A 20985-nucleotide genomic window follows, 5' to 3' on the forward strand; every position below is an offset into this window, starting at 1 on the left:
AACATTGAAAAAAACCAAATTATATGGTAGGTTTCATGTGATATGTGATGAATATAATGCGCGCTGGAGGCAAATACTGTTAAATAAAATTAGTATAATGAATAAATGAAATTAGTATATTCTTTATACTTTATAATCTATACACTAAATCCTAATATTAAACTCTATATACCCTAATTTTATACTCTATAATTTATACACTAAACCCTATATATTTTATAATGTATACTCTATATTATTTAGAATATAATATATGATATTAGAGTTTAGGCCTTTTAAGATATTTTAAATTATTTTTTTATATAAAAATATATTAGATTTAAAAACAACTAAACAAAACCCCAAAACGGCCAAACGAAACTCCAAACATTTTTTTTTTCTTTCCAATTGCCCAAAGGCCCTAAATCCCAATCAATCCTAAATCTTTTTTTTTTTTTTCTTTCCTTTTCTTTTATTTTCTTTTTTCTTTTTATTTTCTTTTTTCTTTTCTTTTCTTTTCTTTTTTTCTTTTCTTTTTTTCTTTTCCTTTCTTTTTTCTTTTTTTTCTTCTTTTCCTTTCTTTTTTCTTTCTTTCCTTCTTTTCCCATCTCCTTCGGTGTAGCTCAGGTGTAATTTGTACAAGCACTGAAGCACATGGTGAAAAAAATTTATGTATGTAAGTATGTATATTTGATTGGCAAAAAAAAAAAACTATGTATATTTGATTGTTAATTTGTACTTAAAAATAACTTTGTGGGTTTTATTTATTTAAATATATATTTAAAAAGCAATGATGGTTTTTGATTGTGATTAGTGTACTCCTCAGTCGAAAATTTCGCCGAAATTTCGGCGAAATTTTTCGAAATATTTGTAATATAGTGTTAAAATTTTCATACCCCTAAAAATCGAAATTTTCGGCGAAATTTCGCCGAAAATTTCGAAATTTAACACCTTGGTGTACTCTGCTACAAGCCTACATCTCTGCAAGTTCCTAAGGTGTTGACACATTGGCTTTGCGTTGGTTTTCTAGTTTATTGGAATTTGCAATGAGTCCTTCCTTTTCTCCCCGTAAGAAGACTCCAGACTCCCCACTTTTTTCTTTTTTCTTTTTTCTTTCTTTTTTTCCTTCCTCTTCCTTTTCCTTTCCTATTTCCTTCCTTTTCTCCCTATAAGCCTTCATCCAGTGGCTATTCTCCCTGTAAGTCTTCCTCCAGTGGCCATTCTCGCCGTAAGTCTTCATCCAGTGGCCATCTTTTCTCTCCATTTCCATTATTTCAGTTACCTTTTCTTTCTCTCTCCCTCTAACTCATCTAATCTCTTCTCTCTCCTCCCTCTCTTCTCTCCGCGCCGATCTCCTCTCCCCGGCGACGACAGGCGACAAGGCCGGCTCTCATTTTTCTCCCGTCTCTTCCACTGGTCGCTGCCTCCTCAGGTTATATGTAATGCAAATAACCATCAACAGAAAAAATCAATACAATAATTAACTCAAACTACAACCCCGGTTCTGATTACTTACGAGTTTTGTTTTGATCATATAAAGGTGTACAATGGGGACGGCCCAGATCTGGCACGGGCATGGCCTATTTAAAGTTGATCCGGTCCGGTTTGGCTTGTCATAAAGTGGACAAGGCTAAGTTCGGCCCATACTTATGGGTTGGGCTGGCAAAGATTTTTTATCTTGTTGGGCAGGCACGGCACGAGCCTGTCTTTAATTAGACTTATTTACATTAATTTTTCTCAATTGTTTTTTTTTTAATTTTAAAAACTAATTTTGTCTCCATAAATAAAAATATTTATTTAAATTCAAAGATTTCTCCCAAACTAAATACAACATTATATATTCCATTCTAAAATTATTCATTATTAATTGCTATTTTTTTAAGAAATAGTTTATCATTATTTTTTTTTTAATAAAATTGTTACTTTATGTGAGAATATTCCAATAGTACAACTAATCTTTATAAGTGAAATATTAATTTCTCTATAATATTATTGGGACGCTGTTGGACAACTTAAAAAATTTAATTAATAATTTTTATTAAATAATTATTAAAATTAAAATTTTAAAATAATTAATCAGAACGGGCCCATTTAAATAGGCTAGACCGGGCCGTTCGGCCTATTCTTGTCACACCCCGAACTCCGGGTATGCGACAAAGGCATATCTCTTGAGTACCCCGAGTGATTAATACTAAACCATCGACGTTAATCCCCCAAGACGTCTAAGAGAGGTTGAGCTTTTTGTATTTAAATTGATCGGGTTCAAAAATTTACTTAAGGGTTCAAAAGTTTCAAGTTTTATTTTAAAGTCAGACCAATTAAATAGTTGTTTTAGTTCAAAGTAAATCCTCAAAATAAATTAAATTAATCCAACTTAATCTCTACAATTGAAACTTGCTAATTCTAGCATGTTAATTAACCTTTAATTAAACAAATAAGTCTCCAAAAATAAGGATAGACATGCTTAATTAATAAATAAATTCTACTTAATTAACTTAAGCATGCATCCTAAAATTAAAGCCTAAAAATAATAAATAAAGCAGAAATAATAAAATACTTACCCGGTTGTAGACCTCCAAAGCTAAACTCCACTCATAAGAAATCCTCTTTGCACTCCCAAAACTTTAAACTATGGGAAGTTTATTCCATTTTGGTATGTCTCTTCTTAGAGAGACTCTCAAAGAACCAAGGAGTGAGTAACTCTAATTTCACTTGGTAGTGCAAGTGAAAATGAGGGACAAAAGTCTTTATTAATAGGCACTAGAAGGTTGGAAGAAGTTGTAAATCTCCAATGTGGAACAAGTTATACTAGAAATACTCAAAAGAAGGCTGAAATCAAATTGAGACTCGTTTTATGTGACAAAATGCCCACGGGTCAACCAATATCCAGACACGCGGGTCGAGCGCCTCGATAGCACAGTGATCGGTTCCTTAAAGGAACAGATGGTCACGATCGTTTCACTTAAATGATCTTAAGCGGCCACGATTAGAACATAGGTCTTGATTCGGTGTGGCGTGCCCCACTTCACCTCCCGTGAGCTTGCCTACCAACGACTCTTTTTGCCAAGTCAGCATCACGTCAGCGCGAGCAGTCCAATCGCGTCGCGCCACACGTCACGTGTCAGTCCAGTCAGCTAACCAATTTAATTTCTTTTGCTTTCCTATTTTTTCTAATTTCTCCAAACTTTGTAAAATCACCAAAAATAACTCGGGAGTCCAAATAATTCCCCGAAAATTCCTACAAACTCATAATAATTAATCCTAATTTCCTGTAACCTCAAAACAACAAATTGATCTCCAAAAAAATTAAGAAAAATTCAACTCCAATAAATTTAATTCTTAAAAATTAATTGCAACTTGATAATTACCAAAATCACACTCAAGGGTACTAGAGCTCAACTCTAAACCTCTAATAATACAAGTTAGTTACTCAAAAGACAAATAAAACCTCTTTCCTTTAAGAAAACTTAAGTTTCTAAGTACAAAAGAAATTCGAATACACGTGTCAAAACACGATAGGATTGGAAAAATTCAGGGTGTTACATCCTACCCTCCTTAAAAGAAATCTCGTCTTTGAGATTAACTCATTTCTCTATCGAAAAGGTGAGAGAAGTTCTTCTTCATCTCAGATTCCAGTTCCCATGTTGCCTCTTCTATTCCATGATGTTGCCAACGAACTTTTACTAAAGATACAATCTTATTTCTTAACTGTTTTGTCTCAAATGCTAAGATCTCTACGGGACCTTCTTCATAAGTAATGCTTTACTCTAACGGCATTCCGATCCAAGGCTTTATTTTTGGAAGTTCAGGTGCACTTTTCCTCAATTGTGACATATGGAACACATTGTGTATATGTGATAGTTCATAAGGTAATTGTAGTCGATACGCAACAGGTCCAACTCGTCCAACGATCTCGAATGGTCCTACGTATCGAGGGCCTAACTTGCCTCGTCCTCGCAAACATACCATTCCTTTCTACAGACTCACTTTAAGGAAAACAAAGTCCCCAATAGCGAACTCGGGTGGCTTACGTCGTCGATCAGCGTAAGACTTACTTCTATCATGAGCAACCTTCACTCTCTCCTGCATAAGCTTGACTTTATTAGTCGTTTCTTGAATCATTTCAGGATCTAAAGAAATCCTTTCTTCAGTTTTCGCCCATTAGATAGGCGATTTACAAGGCCTGTCATACAAGGCTTCAAATGGTGTCATACCAATCTGTATTCCTCTCTCGAATTGTCCATTTGTCTGAGGATGATAAGCAGTACTTAGACAAATTCGAGTTCCCAACTCATCTTGTAATCTTTTCCAAAGTGTGGAAGTAAAACGGGAATCTCGATCTGAAACAATCGTCTTTGGTATTCCATGTAAACGAACGATTTCGTTGACATACAACTTAGCAAACATAATCACTGGTAAGTCATTCCTTACTGCCAGGAAATGTGCAGACTTGATCAGTTTATCCACTATTACCCAAATGCCATTGTTACCCTTTGTCGTCCTTGGAAAATCGATAACAAAATTCATAGTAATGTTCTCTCACTTCCACTCCGGAATGGGTAATGGTTGAAGTAATCCTGCGGGCTTCAAATGATCAGCTTTGACTTGCAAACAAGTCAAACATTGGCTCACAAACTCGGTTACTCTTTCAATCCTTTCCACCAATACACTCTTTTCAAATCTTGATACATATTGTTACTTCCAGGATGTATAGAGAACTTAGATTGGTGTTCTTCTTGGAGAATCTTCTTTCGAAGTTATCTATCCTTTGGTACAGCTAACCTTAACTTATACCTCAATCCACAGTCCACTTGAAGTGTTCATCCATCAAATGCTTCTCCAGACATGATTCCTTTCATGATGCTTAAAAGTTCAAGGTCATCATCTTGTCTCTGAATGATTTCCTCATTTAAAGGTGATCCTAACTTTAAACCTGTAAGCATACCATTTGATAGCATCTCGATGTCATAATTCTCTAGAGTTTGAAACAACTCTCTTTCAGCCAATAGTAACTGGGCTACTTTTCCATTAGTTTTTCTGCCCAAAGCGTCAGCTAATTTGTTTGCTTTTCCAGGATGATATTGTAACTCAAAATCATAGTCCTTTAAGTACTTCATTCATCTCCTTTGTCACAAATTCAAGTCACGTTGTGTAAATATGTACTTGAGACTCTTATGATCCGAAAATACGATAAACTTGATTCCATAGAGATAACATTTCCATATCCTTAAAGCATGTACGACTGCGGCTAACTCCAAGTCGTGGGTCGGATAATTTGCTTCATGAATCTTAAGTTGTCTTGACGCATAGGCATCTACCTTTCCATTTTGCATCAGAACACATCCAAGGACTTGTTTACATGCGTCATGGATCTTTGTCATTTGGTAATACCAATATTAGGGTTTAGCGTTGATTGGGGTTTTAGGGCCTTTGGGCAATTGGGGTTTGGCCATATTGGGGTTGGGGTTATCTCGAGCCCACCATTTAATGATCGGAACCGTCTATGTTTTAGGAAATCATTCAAAGATCATTCATGCAAAAAATCATCCAAACCAAAAATTGTTTAGTCATTTGATTAGCAGTAACATTATTTAAAGATATTTGTTTGTTTGCATTGTTTAGATGACTAAATAATTATCGATTTGGCTAATTTTTTGCGATGATGATCCTTTAGGAGTGACCTAAAAAATGAATGGTTTCAACCATTGAGATACGATGGAAAGTAGATCCCACAAAGATCGGTAATTAGTATTACCCACCATAACCTTATACCTATAAACTATTATTGGTATTTTACACCATAACCTTATACCCTAAAACATAAAGTCTGAAACCTTATACGGTTATACCTTAAAAATTAACCCTATACTATAATAAGTTTAGAATATAAACTATAAATTATAGTTTTGGACTTTTAGTAATATTTTTACAATATAGAAACTATAAATTATATAAAATATAAACTAGTATTATTTTTAGACTTTTTTTGCAATGATATACCATATACTAAATTACTAATATTACCATATTATATCATATTATACCATACTATACCATATTATACCATATAATATATACCAAGTTACCAACTATGAGTCTATATATGAATCTTATGAATTCAAAATTTATAGTATTAGACTATTAGGCTATTAGCCAATATAGCCTTTTAGGGTATAGAAATTAGTAATTTAGTATGAGATATCATATACATATACTATATAGGGTTTATAATTTAGTATAATATTAGGGTTTTGGGTATTTTTAATTAATTTTTATATAGAAATGTATTACATAAATTAAAAAACATATAAGTTATTAAGTTATAGGGTTTATAAATTTATATATGTTTTACATAAATTACAGAAAATTAGAATGTATTATATAAAATTATAAATTATATAAAAAGGTATTTAGTATTTAGTATTTTACTATTTTTTATTTAGGGTATACTGGTATAGTATAGAAATATATAAAAATTAATTATTTTAATTGTATTTTTTCAATATACGGCCGGTATCAGTATACCGTCGGTACCGGGCTTTGTCTACCAGTACCATTACCGAAATCATCGGTATTGGTTACCGAATAGTTCGGTATTTTTCAGAATCGAAACCAGTACAACATCGGTATTTTTCTGTATTTTGGTAATTAAACACAGTCCTAATAACAACCAAATTAATTCACATACAATCCAATCAATTCAAACCCAAACAACGGATAATTTGAATTTCTAGCTCACAACCATCACAATCAACAATTAATCGAATTAAACTCATCAAAATCCCAAAAAGCGGTTGTGTAGTCGTGAAGTGGCTGAAATTCGACACTGCCGCTAGTGGCGGAGCCACAACGGGGGCATTGGGGTCACATGACCCAAATAGTCAAGTTGTTTCACTCCTACAATTTTGGGTCTGAACCCATTATTCTTTTAGACCCTATTTTTCATGAACATTAGAAGATGAGTTTCTTATTTGAATATAAATAGTGTGTTACTTTAGTTTCTGTGTGTCTTTTTGGCTATTGGTTTGTTGTGTTTGTTTCTTTGGATTAGTTTAATTGGTTTCGTATTTGAATGCTTATTTTATGTATGTTAAATAAATGAAGATGTCACAAAATTGCAAATATATGTTTACTAACTATAGTTGGCTCTCACAACAATTATGATCAAGAAGCTAAGATAAGTAGATACAACAGCTGAAAAATTTTCTATTGGATTATAGTGGGAAGGAGAAAATTTTCTATTGTTTTCATGCCCCCATTATGATTAATTTCTAGCTACGCCACTGATTGCCGCCATTTCCGACGACTGTCCAAATTTGATTTTCAACTCAATAACAAATATATCAACTTAATTTCAACCCCAATAGGCTTATTAAAATTAAAAGAGAGAAAATCATTAGAGGGAACCCAAACCGGCCACCACATGCGGCAAAGCTCGCGGTGGCCGTGACTGGCTGAGTTGGGTTTTCAATTCTGGGCACAATCAAGCCAAATCAATCCAACCAACACTTAGAAGAGAGAGAGAGAGAGAGGGTCAAGATTGATACCTGGGTCGCGGCCAAAAGTCGCTGAAAAACTGCCGCAAAAGCCACCGACTTGTGTGGCTTCGTACCGCTGTCGTAGGTGGTTGTCGGAGTGAAGGAAGGGCACCAATGTGGGGAGTTGTCCGGTGGTGGTCTGACATTGCGATGTGGCCGGAAAAAGCATATCGCCGACGAGGGTCTTTGATTGGATTTTGCGTCGTTTCGTCGCCGTCAAGGGTCGGTTGGGAAATTGAAGGCTAGGGGGAGAGAGAGGAGGAGGAGACGAAGCTTTTGAGACCTAGACCGCCGGCGTTGGCTGCCGGACGGTGGAGTTCTCACCGGAAAAGAAAACGGCGAGGGAGAGTGAAGAGAGAGAAAGAAGAAAGGAAGAGAGAGAAAGGAGAAAGGCGCGGGGAGAGAGGAGAGAGAAATGAGAAAAAATCAAAAGGTTCCTGATTTTTGGGTGATTTAAAAACCCTTGGGTGTGAAAAGACGATTTTGTCCCTACTACTTCGTATCTCCGTTTCTCCCAAATCGTAACTCCAAATCACATTTCTTTTTCGTCTACGTGCTGGTGAGATCAAGACCTTTCCAACAAGACTAAAATTGAAGCCGGGTATTTCCAATTTTTTATCGTTCCTTAATGGTTCACAAAACTAATTTAAAGTCTAATTAATTCACCAAAATTAACTTCGTGGTCCGAAAAACGTTCTGTAAAATCCTATGAACTCTTCTCGAGTAATCTAATTTTCCCACAACCTCAAATCCATTTATTTACCTCTAAAATATATCAAATAAATTTGATATCTCCAAATCACTATAATAATTAATAAAGAAGTCACTATCATTCCAAAATAAATTATAAATATTTTTCAGGGTCTCATAGTTAGGGAGTCGAGAAAGAAGAGAGAGAGCTAGAGTCAGGAAAGCGAGAGAAGAGAAAGAACGCAAGTAATAAAAAATAAAGCATAATAGGATGTCTTTTTTTACAAATTTTAGGCATTTTATCACAAATGGTCCCTCAACTTAACATAGGGTAACACGCAAGTGTAATAAAAGTAGGGGAAACCAGCATTAGCCCTAGAACGTAAATCTAGAGTCCACCAGAAAGGTGAGAGAAATCTCAAGTTTACTGAATATAATTGATAATATATAATCTCCCACAAACAGTCAATAAGGTTGTTTAAATACATCCACAACCCGGCCTAGACGTTCAAAATTCAAACGGAAAGAAAAACTACAAATTAGGAAACTTTTATTTAAAACATTAAATTGCTTATTTGAGACCCTAAATGAAGGAATTTGGGCCAAAAAAAAATCCCCTTCAAATCGGTATTAGGAAACTTTTTTTTTATATCTTTTTTGTATTTTTTTAGGATAAACTTGGAATTCAAGAGTGAAAAAAAATTTGTAGGGTCTTCTTGGGTGGTTATAGGACATGGGAAGACCATTTTGCCCCTAAAACGGGATCACGTGCACTGCACATGACAATTTTTACGAAAATTCAGACGAAATATAATAGAGAGACAACATAGATGTGCGGTAATAAAGATGGAGGACCACGCTAAGTGAAAATGCGCTTCAAGGACCAAATTGATATTTGAGTGAAAGTTGAGGAACTATTTGTGATTAAAAAAAAAACTAAGTTTAAAATTGACTATTTTGTAGTTAAAGTAATTAGAAAATTTAGACTTAGAAGTAATTAACTAAAAAAACATAGCTATGGGGCACCAACGTTTAAGACTAGTTTATTGATTGAGCGCTTATCCACTTAAAACATACTTGAAGCACTCTTAAAATGCAACTATGTGATAGGGAAAAGATAATAGGGAGATTTATCACGAAATATGCTCGTCTACTAACTTTGTGCTTATTTTCAAAATAATGTCATTTTAGGGATTAAGATTTAAACGTTTTGAGTTTAGAACTTAATATTTAAGATTTATATTAGAAAGATAACTAAATAGAAGCAGATATAACCAATACCCCCACTTTGGGTTTCATTTTCCCTTTAAAGTCCACCTTTTTTTATTGGGCTTTATAACTGGTCCAGTTGTTGTATTTCCGGCCCAGTTTTTATTCCACCCGATCCACTTCTATTCCCTGTTAAATTAATTATTTTTCCAAATGGCGATTTTGTCCTTTCAGTCATTCATTACGTTCAAATTTTTTTTTTCATCTTCGTGTTCGTTGAAGAAGCTATGTGCCTCTGTGTGCGCGCGCGATCAGGTTCTCTCTCTCTCTCTCTCTCTCTCTCTCTCTCTCTCTCTCTCTCTCTCTCTCTCTCTCTCTCTCTCTCTCTGTTTATGTCTCTGTCGCTCTGTCTTTGTCTCTTTTGCTCTCCGTTTTAATCGGCATTGAAGTCATTTTTTGAGCTTCAGTTTTGAAATAACGTTTTATTTTCGATTTTTGCGATTTTTGTTTTTGATTTATTGATTTTCGATTTGAATTCCATATTTGTTGCTGCTAATGAGTGAGGATTGATGTTGCTGCTTGTTGTTTGTTTAGGAATCGAAGATAGAGGTTTTTGTAGTTTGTGTTTGGCTGCATTTTTTAATTAGTTAGTTTTTCCACTAAATTTCAGTCATAATCTGAGTTTTTTTTTTTTTTTTTTTTGCATTTGAATTGTTTTATTGTTTTATATCTTGGTACTTATGGTAACTGATGTTGGTATTGGGGTTTTTAAGTGTGTGCAACTGTTTGTTACTACTTGACAATAACTTTCATCTGGTAATGTGTGTTGGTTTTTTTTTGTGTTTGTTTTGTTGTGGTTATGATTGTTACTGACAAGCAGTATCAATATCTAAGTGGGACTATGATTGTTACTGACAATAGCAATATGTAAATGAGGTTATGATTATTACTAACAGTAACAATATGTAAGTGGTTTTTTTGTGTGTTTGTTTTGTCATGGTTATGATTGTTACTAACAAGCAGTAACAATATGTAAGTGGGGTTACGATTGTTAGTGACAGTAACAATATGTAAGTGAGGCTCTGATTATTACTGCTTATCAGTAACAATATGTAAGTAAGAATATGGTTGTTACAGATTCATTTGGTTGTTTATGCTTTCACAAGGATTGTATTAGGTTTAAATTATATTCTCTAATTTATTGTTATTGTTACTATCAACCAATAATAATACTTGATTGTCACTGTCAGTTAAGCAGTAGCAGTAGGTGATTATTACTATCAAATAGTAACAATTCCGATGAATGTTCTTCTTCTTGCTCGGCAATGGCAGTATGTAACAGTTAGGTTTTTTTTTTTTCTCTGGTTTGTCTATTTCGATTTTCTATGTAGACTTTTGTTTTTTAAATAGGGCTGAACGGGGAGTGGCGAGAGTGAGGGGCTAGAATGTGTGCGAGAATGATAGCGAGAATATGGGGCGTTGCTTTTGGTTATGATGTTAACTGTTAAAGGCAGTTTAATGTTGATTAACAGTTAGCAGTGGCAGGCATGTTATATTCTTGTTGTTTTAATGGTATTTTGTTCCGTATCATGGACCATTTTAAAAAGTGGGCCGGCAAGGTAATTTGGATTCTGTGTTGGGCTTTATGAACAATGTAATTGTCCAAATGGGTTTATTAAAAAAAAAACAAAAAAAAAAAAAAACCAAATAGAAGTCTACAATGGCGCATAGACATCTTCCCATATATCAAAAAGATAACTATATAGGATTTTTTTTTTTTGAGGTAACTATATAGGAGATTTAGTATTTAGGCTTAAGTGGACTCTTTATCAACTGGTCAGCCATTCTTCCCAATAATATTGTGGGAGCAGTAACCAAAGTGCCCCTGTTATAAGAGTTGAGAGTATGTCTTTGTCTAACTTATTACTTATACGTGTCTCTCCCATCCTTTACTTAAAGTCATGCAATTTCTTTTTCAATTATATATTTCCAACTTCTTTTAATTTCATATTTTTTAGCTGGAAAGAGTTATGGGTCAGCATCATATAAAACCAAAAATCCAAATGCAAATTTTGCAAATTAAAGTTAGTGATCAGTTGGCACCAAATGTGGTTGGGGGATCATTTGCCCCCACCATCCATGCATAACTTATCCCATATCCATGGGCCATACAATCCCCTTTACAGATGTCCCGCTTGTTTCCATTTCACAAGGAGTAGACAGCTTTTTGAGACCTACGCTGGCTCATGATGCATCATTTTCTTTCTTCTCTTCTGTTTGTATGTTTGTTCTATTTTCAAAATTCTCTTCCATGGATGTCTTATTGACTACGGCTTCCTCATAATTTTAGGCCTCAATATATCGCACCTCAATGTCTTATATATCTCAAAAATAGTTTGAGCAACAAACATATTTCTTATGAGTTTATTAAAATGAATCATTTTAACTCTTCAATTTTCACTCTTCAAATTGCCACATAGGTCATCATAGTGAGATTTGAAATGCTTTTAATTTTGTCCGTTTTTTTTTAAAAAAAATTTACCATCCAATTTTACCCCTAAAAAAATAGGGTAAACTATTTATTGGTCCTTGTGTTTTGGCTCGAAATCACATTTGGTCTCCGTGGTTTCAATTTTCTCAATTTGATCCATGTGTTTTATGTTGTTTGCAATTTTAGGACAACTTTAACAAAACTCAAATTGATCTTCAATCTGGGGTTAAATTACCCACTTGTTTTTAAGAAAAAGGTTGTTGGGGATTGAAAGACCATCTTATGTGTTTTCTAAAACTAAGTTCAATTTTTATTTTTGTATTTATTTGCTAAAGAAATTGAAGCTCACAAAATTTTTAGGGTTTAAACTTTAAGTTTGTGATTTCTTTAAATTCTTGTTTGAAAATAAAAAATTCAAGTTAATATACACAATTTTTAGTCATTCTTAAGTAAAACTTGTTTGTTTAAATAAGTTATTAATTTTGATTTGAGAAAAATTTTCATGTTAGGTGCATAATGTCTCAAAATTGCAAAAAAAATATAAAACACAAGGACCAAATTGAGAACATTAAAACTACGAGAATCAAATGTGCTTTCAGGTCTAAACACATAGACCAAAAATGTAACCTATCCTGTTAGGGGTGAAAGGCGACTCGTCAATGATCGAATAGAGACGGTGGGTCGTGCCAATGCCTATACTAACAAACAGAGACCAAAAATATAGTTTACCCAAAAAATTAATAAGAAACCACTCATCTCCCATCTTTCTCTGTTTATTTGTTTTTATTTTCCAAGTTTAAAATTAAAAAATTGAATAAATGTCAAATTGTGTTTTTACTAACAAAAAAATCTTGAAGAGTAAGATCAGAAGAAGACATGACTTTGGTTTTAAACTTTTAAGGACAAAAATTACGCCGCTTTTCAAGTTTTCTCGATCATTTGAAAACTCAGGCTGGCAGCGGTTAAAAGAAAAGTTACAATGGTATTTTTTTGGTATTTTTAGCATGGTTTAGAAGATTTATTGATTTATGATTCATAGTGTTTTTAATATTTTTGTTTAATTTTTACAGTTGTAGCAAAAAAATTCCAGATGAGTGTTCAAACGCTGATTCTTTCGAGTGTTTAAAAGTTGTAAAGGCATTATAAGTTAGAAGCTCTAAATAGAACCATACAATGAAATTAAAAAAAAAAAAAAACAAAAACAAAATTTAATTCAACCAATGGAGGCAACTGGGAGAGGGAGGTGCTAGCTTGCAAAGTTTCTAGAAGTAGATTTTATGGAAAAGCCAAATTTGTGCTGCTTTTTACTGGGGTCGTGCTTGTGGGAAGGTTCATGCATGGGGAAGGAAAAGAGCCCTTTTCTTGAAGAGGCATGGACCTCTGTTGTTGTCCCTTCAGAAAATGATGAAAATCACTCACCTAATTGCATGACATGAACAACTTTATCAGTACAATATGATTTGGGGTCTTCACCATACTCATATCACATAAAATGTTGAAGTGTCACCTCTTTTTTAATTTTTTTAATTTTTAATTTTTTATTTCTTGTTGATTACTTGATTCCTTATTTTGCGTTGAGAGGGCTGCTTAGTCATTTTCACTATGTGGATTGCTATGCAATTATATGAAGGGATTTAGAGGGAACTCATCAACACTTGGACAAACTTGGAAACGAAAGCAGAATGACAGAAAACTTGAAAAGCAGAATAGTAGCAAATTGCATAATGTCATACTTAGTAATCTGACTCAACTCCAGCCGATGATATTCTCTACATTAGTTTTTGTTGGTATTATCATTTGGGCCACATAATTTCATATTGTGACATTACGAGAGATCCCATCAAAATATGGTGAACAATTAATGAAAACGAAATAAGCTTCATGAAATCTTTCTTACACAGTCCTGTAGTGATTTTTTGCCTCACATAATACTCATACTGTTATTTGTTTTTACTACTTTCCAAATGTTAACAGAGAGGGAAGACAAAAAGTTATAAACTTATTTTTAAATTAGTCAATTATTCAAAGAAAGGTTCTCACTTCATACCCAAAATATTTTTTTAATCCAGTACTTCATTTGAAACCATAAACTAATATGTCCTTCCAAGGCCTGGCTCTTACTTTCAATACAATTAATTAAGCAATGTTTTCCATTAGAAAAGCAGCTTGAAGGTTTCAAATTCAAGTGTACATCCTCAGTTATTCTGAACAAAACCAAGGCATTTCAGTATCCTACCATCCACATGCAGAGAGATTTTGAGAGATTCAGATGAGATAAAACAGTAGCAGTGTTGTAATCAACCACATCATGTCAAGGAGCGCAATCACTTTTATTTTCTTGTTTCTCAACATCTCTCTGCTTCCTGCCATCTCTGCTCTGAACCAAGAGGGTCTCTCCCTACTTTCATGGCTTTCAACCTTCAATTCTTCTTCCTCTGCTACCTTTTTCTCTTCATGGAATCCAACTGACCATGATCCATGCAAATGGGATTATATCAGATGTTCCACTGATGGGTTTGTTTTCGAAATCACAATCACCTCAATCAAAATTCCTACCAGTTTCCCTAGCCAGCTCCTCTCCTTCAACTATCTCACCACCCTTGTACTCTCAAATGGGAACCTAAGCGGAGAAATTCCACGGTCAATTGGAAACTTGTCCTCACTTATCACCTTGGATCTCAGCTTCAATGCTCTAACAGGCAACATTCCGAAAGAGGTGGGAAAATTATCCAAATTGCAGCTATTAGCACTGAATTCAAATTCCCTGCATGGGGAAATTCCAAAAGAAATCGGAAACTGTTCAAAGCTTCAACAACTTGAACTGTATGACAACCAGCTATCCGGAAAGATCCCTGCAGAAGTAGGCCAGTTGTTGGCTCTGGAAATCTTCCGTGCAGGCGGGAATCCTGCAATTCATGGCGAAATTCCAATGCAGATATCGAACTGCAAGGGACTAATTTTCCTTGGCCTTGCAGCTACGGGAATCGCGGGGCAGATTCCAAGCAGTATAGGAGAACTTAAGAATCTCCAAACTCTTTCGGTCTATACTGCAAATCTCACAGGTGACATCCCACCAGAAATTGGTAATTGTTCAGCCTTAGAAAATTTGTTTCTGTATGGAAACCAACTTTCTGGTCAAATTCCTGGTGAATTTGGTCTGTTGAAAGAACTGAGAAGAGTGCTACTATGGAAGAACAATCTAAGTGGAAGCATTCCAGACACACTAGGGAATTGCTCCAATTTGATAGTTATCGATTTCTCGTTGAATCTTCTGAGTGGTGAGATTCCTGTGTCTCTTGCAAATTTAGTGGCATTGGAGGAGCTTCTTCTGTCTGAGAATCAGATATCAGGCAGCATACCACCTTTAATTGGAAACTTTTCCACTTTAAAGCAACTGGAATTGGATAACAACAGATTTTCAGGTGAGATTCCACCTGCCATTGGGCAACTGAAAGAACTTACTTTGTTCTTTGCCTGGCAGAATCAGCTCCACGGAAGCATACCAACTGAGCTGGCCAACTGTGAGAGACTTCAAGCACTGGATCTTTCACACAATCTCCTCACTGGGTCAGTTCCAAGTTCTCTCTTTGGCCTCAAGAACTTAACGCAATTGTTGCTGATATCAAATGAATTTTCAGGAGAAGTTCCAACCAGTATCGGTAATTGCACCAGCTTGCTCCGCTTACGCCTGGGATCAAACAACTTCACAGGTCAAATTCCATCGGAACTTCGGCTGCTAAATAGATTGAGCTTCCTTGAATTGTCAGAAAATCAATTTACTGGGGAAATTCCTCCTGAAATTGGAAACTGCACTCAATTAGAAATGGTTGATTTGCATGGAAATGACCTCCATGGCATGATTCCTTCATCTTTTCAATTCCTTACAGGTCTAAATGTTTTAGACCTTTCCATGAACCAAATAGAAGGCGGGATTCCTGAAACTTTGGGCAAGCTGACATCCCTAAACAAAATGGTCATCAGTGGAAACCTCATTACTGGTTCCATTCCCAAATTGTTGGGCCTCTGTAAGGATTTGCAGTTGTTGGATATGAGCAGCAACAAAATCAATGGCTCAATCCCAGATGAGATTGGACACTTGCTAGGACTAGATATTCTCTTGAATCTGAGTTGGAATTCTCTGACAGGCCCCATACCACAAAGCTTCTCAAATCTCTCAAAACTTGCCAATATGGATCTCTCCCATAATATGCTGACAGGAAGTTTGAAGGTATTGGGTGGTCTGGACAATCTTGTGTCCCTCAATGTCTCATACAATGACTTTTCAGGTCCATTTCCCAATACTAACTTCTTCAAAGAAATTCCACCAACTGCATTTGCTGGTAATCCGAAGCTATGCATAAACAGAAATGAGTGTCGCTTAAATGGCAACTTGCATGACAAGAAATCCATCAGATATCTAGTTGTTTGTGCTCTTCTCAGTGTAACTGCAACTATATTGATTATGCTTGCTGGAATTATTTTATTTGTCAAAGTTTGGGGAATCACATTTGGGATGGACTGGAAAGAAGAAAATGATCTGGTGTGGGATTTCATCCCATTTCAAAAGCTTAATTTTTCTGTCAATGACATTGTGACTAGGCTATCAGATTCAAACATTGTGGGAAAGGGTTGCTCGGGAATGGTTTATCGTGTGGAGACTCCAACGAAACAGGTCATTGCAGTGAAGAAGCTGTGGCCAGTAAATAATGGTGAGCTTCCAGACAGAGACCTGTTTTCTACAGAAGTTCATACTCTTGGATCAATTAGGCATAAAAATATAGTCAGACTTCTGGGATGTTGTAACAATGGAAAAACCAGACTGCTTTTGTTTGATTATATCAGTAATGGGAGTTTGGGAGGATTGCTCCACGAGAAGAGGCTGTTCTTGGACTGGGATGCAAGGTACAAGATTGTACTGGGAGCAGCTCATGGTTTAGCTTATCTTCATCATGATTGTATTCCTCCAATAGTTCATCGGGATATTAAGGCCAACAACATCTTGGTAGGACCACAGTATGAATCATTTCTTGCAGATTTTGGCCTTGCAAAGCTTTTGAGTTCTCCAGAATGCTGCAGAAACTCCAACACAGTTGCAGGTTCTTATGGGTACATTGCTCCAGGTTGGCACAAATGCTTCAGATTCTTCCATGATTAGTTCATTATGTTGTCACTATCAAACAAATATAATTTCATAGTTCTTAAAATTGTTCACAACCTTTAATTAACTTTTTTTAGCTATGTCATATAATTTACTATGACTCCAACATATTCTTTTTACTTAGAATCTTTTCCAAATCTTGAATTGTTTGTTCTTCTTTTCGATTAATCAAATGTAAAGTTGCTTCCTATAACAATGATGTATTCTGAAGCTTGACTAACACTGCTTGTAATATAATAATATACTGCAGAGTATGGATACAGTTTGAGGATCACAGAAAAGAGTGATGTGTATAGCTATGGAGTGGTGCTCCTAGAGGTCTTAACCGGGAAGGAACCAACAAATAACAAGATTCCAGAGGGTGCCCATATTGTCACTTGGGTCAACAAGGAACTTCGAGAAAGGAAAAGAGAATTCACATCGATTCTTGATCAGCAGCTAATATTGTTATCAGGGACACAAGTCCAAGAGATGCTTCAAGTGCTTGGGGTGGCTATTCTCTGTGTTAATCCATGCCCGGAGGAAAGGCCGACCATGAAAGATGTAACAGCAATGCTCAAGGAGATAAGGCAAGAAAATGAGGATTGTGAAAAACCAAATTTTCTTGGCAATGAAGTTGTGACAAATAGGAAAGCTACAGTTCACAGTTCTAGTTTCTCCAGGTCATCTGAACCTCTAATTGGATCACCTTCGTGTTTTCCAATAAACTCCTAATATCATCATTCCAGTTCATTGATTTTATTTTATTTTATTTTCAGATAAAGTTACAATTTGTATAGATTGATGCTGTGTAGTAGCAATAAGACGTGATTGCTTCATCAGTTTGGGGTTGTTTATCTGGATATAACTTGTGCAGGTATTAAACAGTCTAGTTCGTAAAAGTAAAATTGTCTAAGCTAAAAGACTAGAAGAGAAAAATATCCTCAGGCTAACAGCATATTTTCAAAGTTTGCAAAAGGTTTCAAATTGACACAAAAACAAATCTCTAAAATTTTGGATACTAACTAATCTGGCCATGTTTCCTTTGTTCACATTTAGTCCCACGTTAAACCTCATCTATTTCTAACAACTAAGATATCTATCACATTTGATTACTAAAATTTATAAAATTTTTTGAAACCTCTAGTATTATTGTTCGAACTCACAACAAGGCTCGCCTCATAAACTACATTATTTTGAGCCAAATTTCCAGCACACTGTCCCAACATTATCACAATAACTTGCTTCCATCAACAAAAGTTCGTAGTACGTAACACATGATCAAGGACTCAAGCAACATGATTGCAATAATCAAAATTTGGGGAACAACAACAGTAGACATAGCTTTCAAGCCTCATTGGGTTGTCTGTGGGGCTCTGGCCAGACTAAAAAGCAATGGTGGCGACCACTTGTTTGTCATGAGCCAATTACAACATGATATTATGAAGAACCAAGCAATTGGACCACTATCTTTCTCAAACTTTCCCAACAATTATTTTCGCAAAGATAAAGAAATTTCATGCTGCATGTTCTTGAAAGGATACATTGTCCTTAGACATGTGATACTGAACCATCGCAGGCCCACTGATTTTATATTGTAACTTATCAAATTCTAATGGCTAAGAAAGCAAGCAACCATCAACTAATCTTTCTTCTAAATTAATCTTCTCATAAAAGCGATAAGAACTTCAAGAATGAATATGGGACCCCTATTTTTCTCATGTCCAAACTCCAAAGCCCTTATAACTTGTAATAAAATAATCAAACACTTAAAGCATTCCTTACCCAAAAAAAAAAAAACAGTGATTAATTAATCAATTAAAGGATTAGTATGTCGAGCTAATATCATTGGCCGGGTGATCCACTACTAATATCACCGAGCCATTTTTAAGATAAATCTCACACCTAATAACTTCATCGGGCTTTCCCAAACCCTATTGGATCTAAGACTCTAAGTGGTTCGGTTGTAGACTTAATGTTGGTTCAAAATTAGTAAGTTGGCCACGTTGGTCCGTGGGATGATTTAAGGTAGAGCAAGCACATGGTAAAAATGGTGACTCAAGTGATATTTCTAACCCAATAAGTGGAGCTTCTCGGAGAAAATTCTTAGAGGTTGAATATTGCTCTCGATCGGTTGAGTTGGACATGAGGCTCGAGATGGGTGTACCTATATCTTGTTGGATCAAGGTGCTTAAGTTGAAAATAATGTCGGTGCTGATTCATAATTAGCAATGCACACAATGGTTCGTTGGCGAACATTTTTTTACTACACTCGTAATGTTAATACAAGAGAAAAAAAAAAAAAAAAAAAAAAAAAAAAGGGTTGGTTAAATAAATTTTGTACGTAAAGATTTTTTTTTTTTTTTTTTTTTTCTAGAGATAGAGAAGAGGGAAATGATTGGAAAACTATAGTTTTATATTATTACATCCTAAACAGAAAATTAATTCAAAGGGTACCGTTTTTTTTTTTTTTTTTGGATAAGAAAAAATATATTCAACCAATAAGCCTTCGTTCAATCATCAATTGTGCAATTGGATGAGGGAGTTTTGGGTTGTGTTGGGATCAGGGAGATATTTAGAATCCCATATAATTAAAGTACCCTACCATCACCATCAAATATGGAAACATGAGTAACACAAGAGATTATTTGCACTTCACTGTGAGAAAACCAAATCACAAATCTATCTATCCTATGTGATAAGAAGAAAAAATCAAGATATCCCCAACTACAGAAAGTACTAAATACCAAGTACTATAAACATGTCACATAAGAAGACCTCTCATCAATCACATTGGATTATGGAAGTCATTCGCACATCAACACTAATCCAGAGACACACTTGGGGTAAATCAAGGAAACAGGCATAAACTGAGATACATATTAATTCTAACATCTACTAGTTCCTTATTTTCATTGTTAGTTTGATATCTATTGTTAGCTTATTCCTTAGTAGCTTAAACTTTAGGGGTCTAATAATTGTTCAGCATGGAATCGGATCTTTGGTTGGAGGAGGTCCTGAGTTCAAAACCTCTAATTCTCATTCTCTACTTCTCGTGGTTTGTAATAGGGCTGCACTTATATGTTTCTCTCTATATGTTTTTCTATGTTTCTTTCTATATGTTTTTTTTTTTCTCTCCGCATGCAAGATGAGACTGTACTTGAGGTATGTGTTAGTTTAATATATATTGTTGATTCATTTTCTAACAACTTTAAGTTTTGAGGTGTAGTGGCTGACTAAAATTCATAACCCACCATCTACTTAATATTACTCTAAAATATATATATAACTCCTAAGTCACTCATTCGATAATGACCTCTTGGTTTAATGGGTACAATAAGGAAGGGTAGGATTTGTAAAGGGAAAACCTACCCTACATTGTATTCATAAAAAAAATTAAAAAATAAAATAAAAAACCATGCATCCACCTAGACATGTTCCAAAAGAAAAATTCAGTAACAGCTGTTAAAGGTGAATGTCTCTAAGGTTATCCTCAATATCCTACAGCCTTATGCATAATCAAATTTAACAAAAATATCCTATAGCCTTAGTAGCAGAGAGAACATACCATAATGAGTTCTCCTTTATGCCCATGTCCATGAGCTTGCATGTGTTGGTGCAATTATTTGCATGGTGTTAGGTATGAAATATTGGGATGTTATTATTTGGACATTGTTAAGATCGTAGCATGTGGATAGTGGAACAAGAGAAAAATTATTTCCAGCTTGTTGGTGTATGTCCTGTAAAATTAAGAAATTAAGAGACTGAAATTAAAAATTTCCCCTGAATAAGGAGCTAAGTTAGGAGATCCACTGCAACATCTAAGAATAATAAGACTGTAACTCAACCTGTGCATATGTAAGAGAAGAGAATGGCTACAGTTTTTATATACTGTTTTCTAGACCTAATAATACATCCAGAGCGAAAATTGTTAGAAAATC

At 34.9% G+C, this 20985-nt stretch overlaps 1 protein-coding gene across 1 annotated transcript; it reads left to right on the forward strand.

Moving 5' to 3' along the window:
* Positions 1 to 13982: 13982 nt before the first annotated feature.
* Positions 13983 to 17810, forward strand: LOC147277805 (uncharacterized). Its single transcript, XM_086255398.1, has 2 exons — positions 13983 to 17027; positions 17316 to 17810. Exons 1-2 carry the CDS (start codon positions 14216 to 14218, stop codon positions 17777 to 17779), a joined length of 3276 nt encoding a protein of 1091 aa, XP_086111524.1. The 5' UTR covers positions 13983 to 14215; the 3' UTR covers positions 17780 to 17810.
* The last annotated feature ends 3175 nt before the right edge of the window (positions 17811 to 20985 follow it).

This window comes from Dryas octopetala, chromosome 8 (genome assembly GCF_963921425.1).
Source record: "Dryas octopetala chromosome 8, drDryOcto1.1, whole genome shotgun sequence".
Lineage (NCBI taxonomy): Eukaryota > Viridiplantae > Streptophyta > Magnoliopsida > Rosales > Rosaceae > Dryas > Dryas octopetala.

Excerpts from the sequence above, each read along its gene's own strand:
- LOC147277805 (XM_086255398.1), top strand. The coding sequence starts at position 14,216 with ATGTCAAGGAGCGCAATCACTTTTATTTTCTTGTTTCTCAACATCTCT. Across the intron at positions 17,028-17,315 it reads TTATGGGTACATTGCTCCAG|AGTATGGATACAGTTTGAGG; the intron begins GTTGGCACAAAT and ends AATATACTGCAG.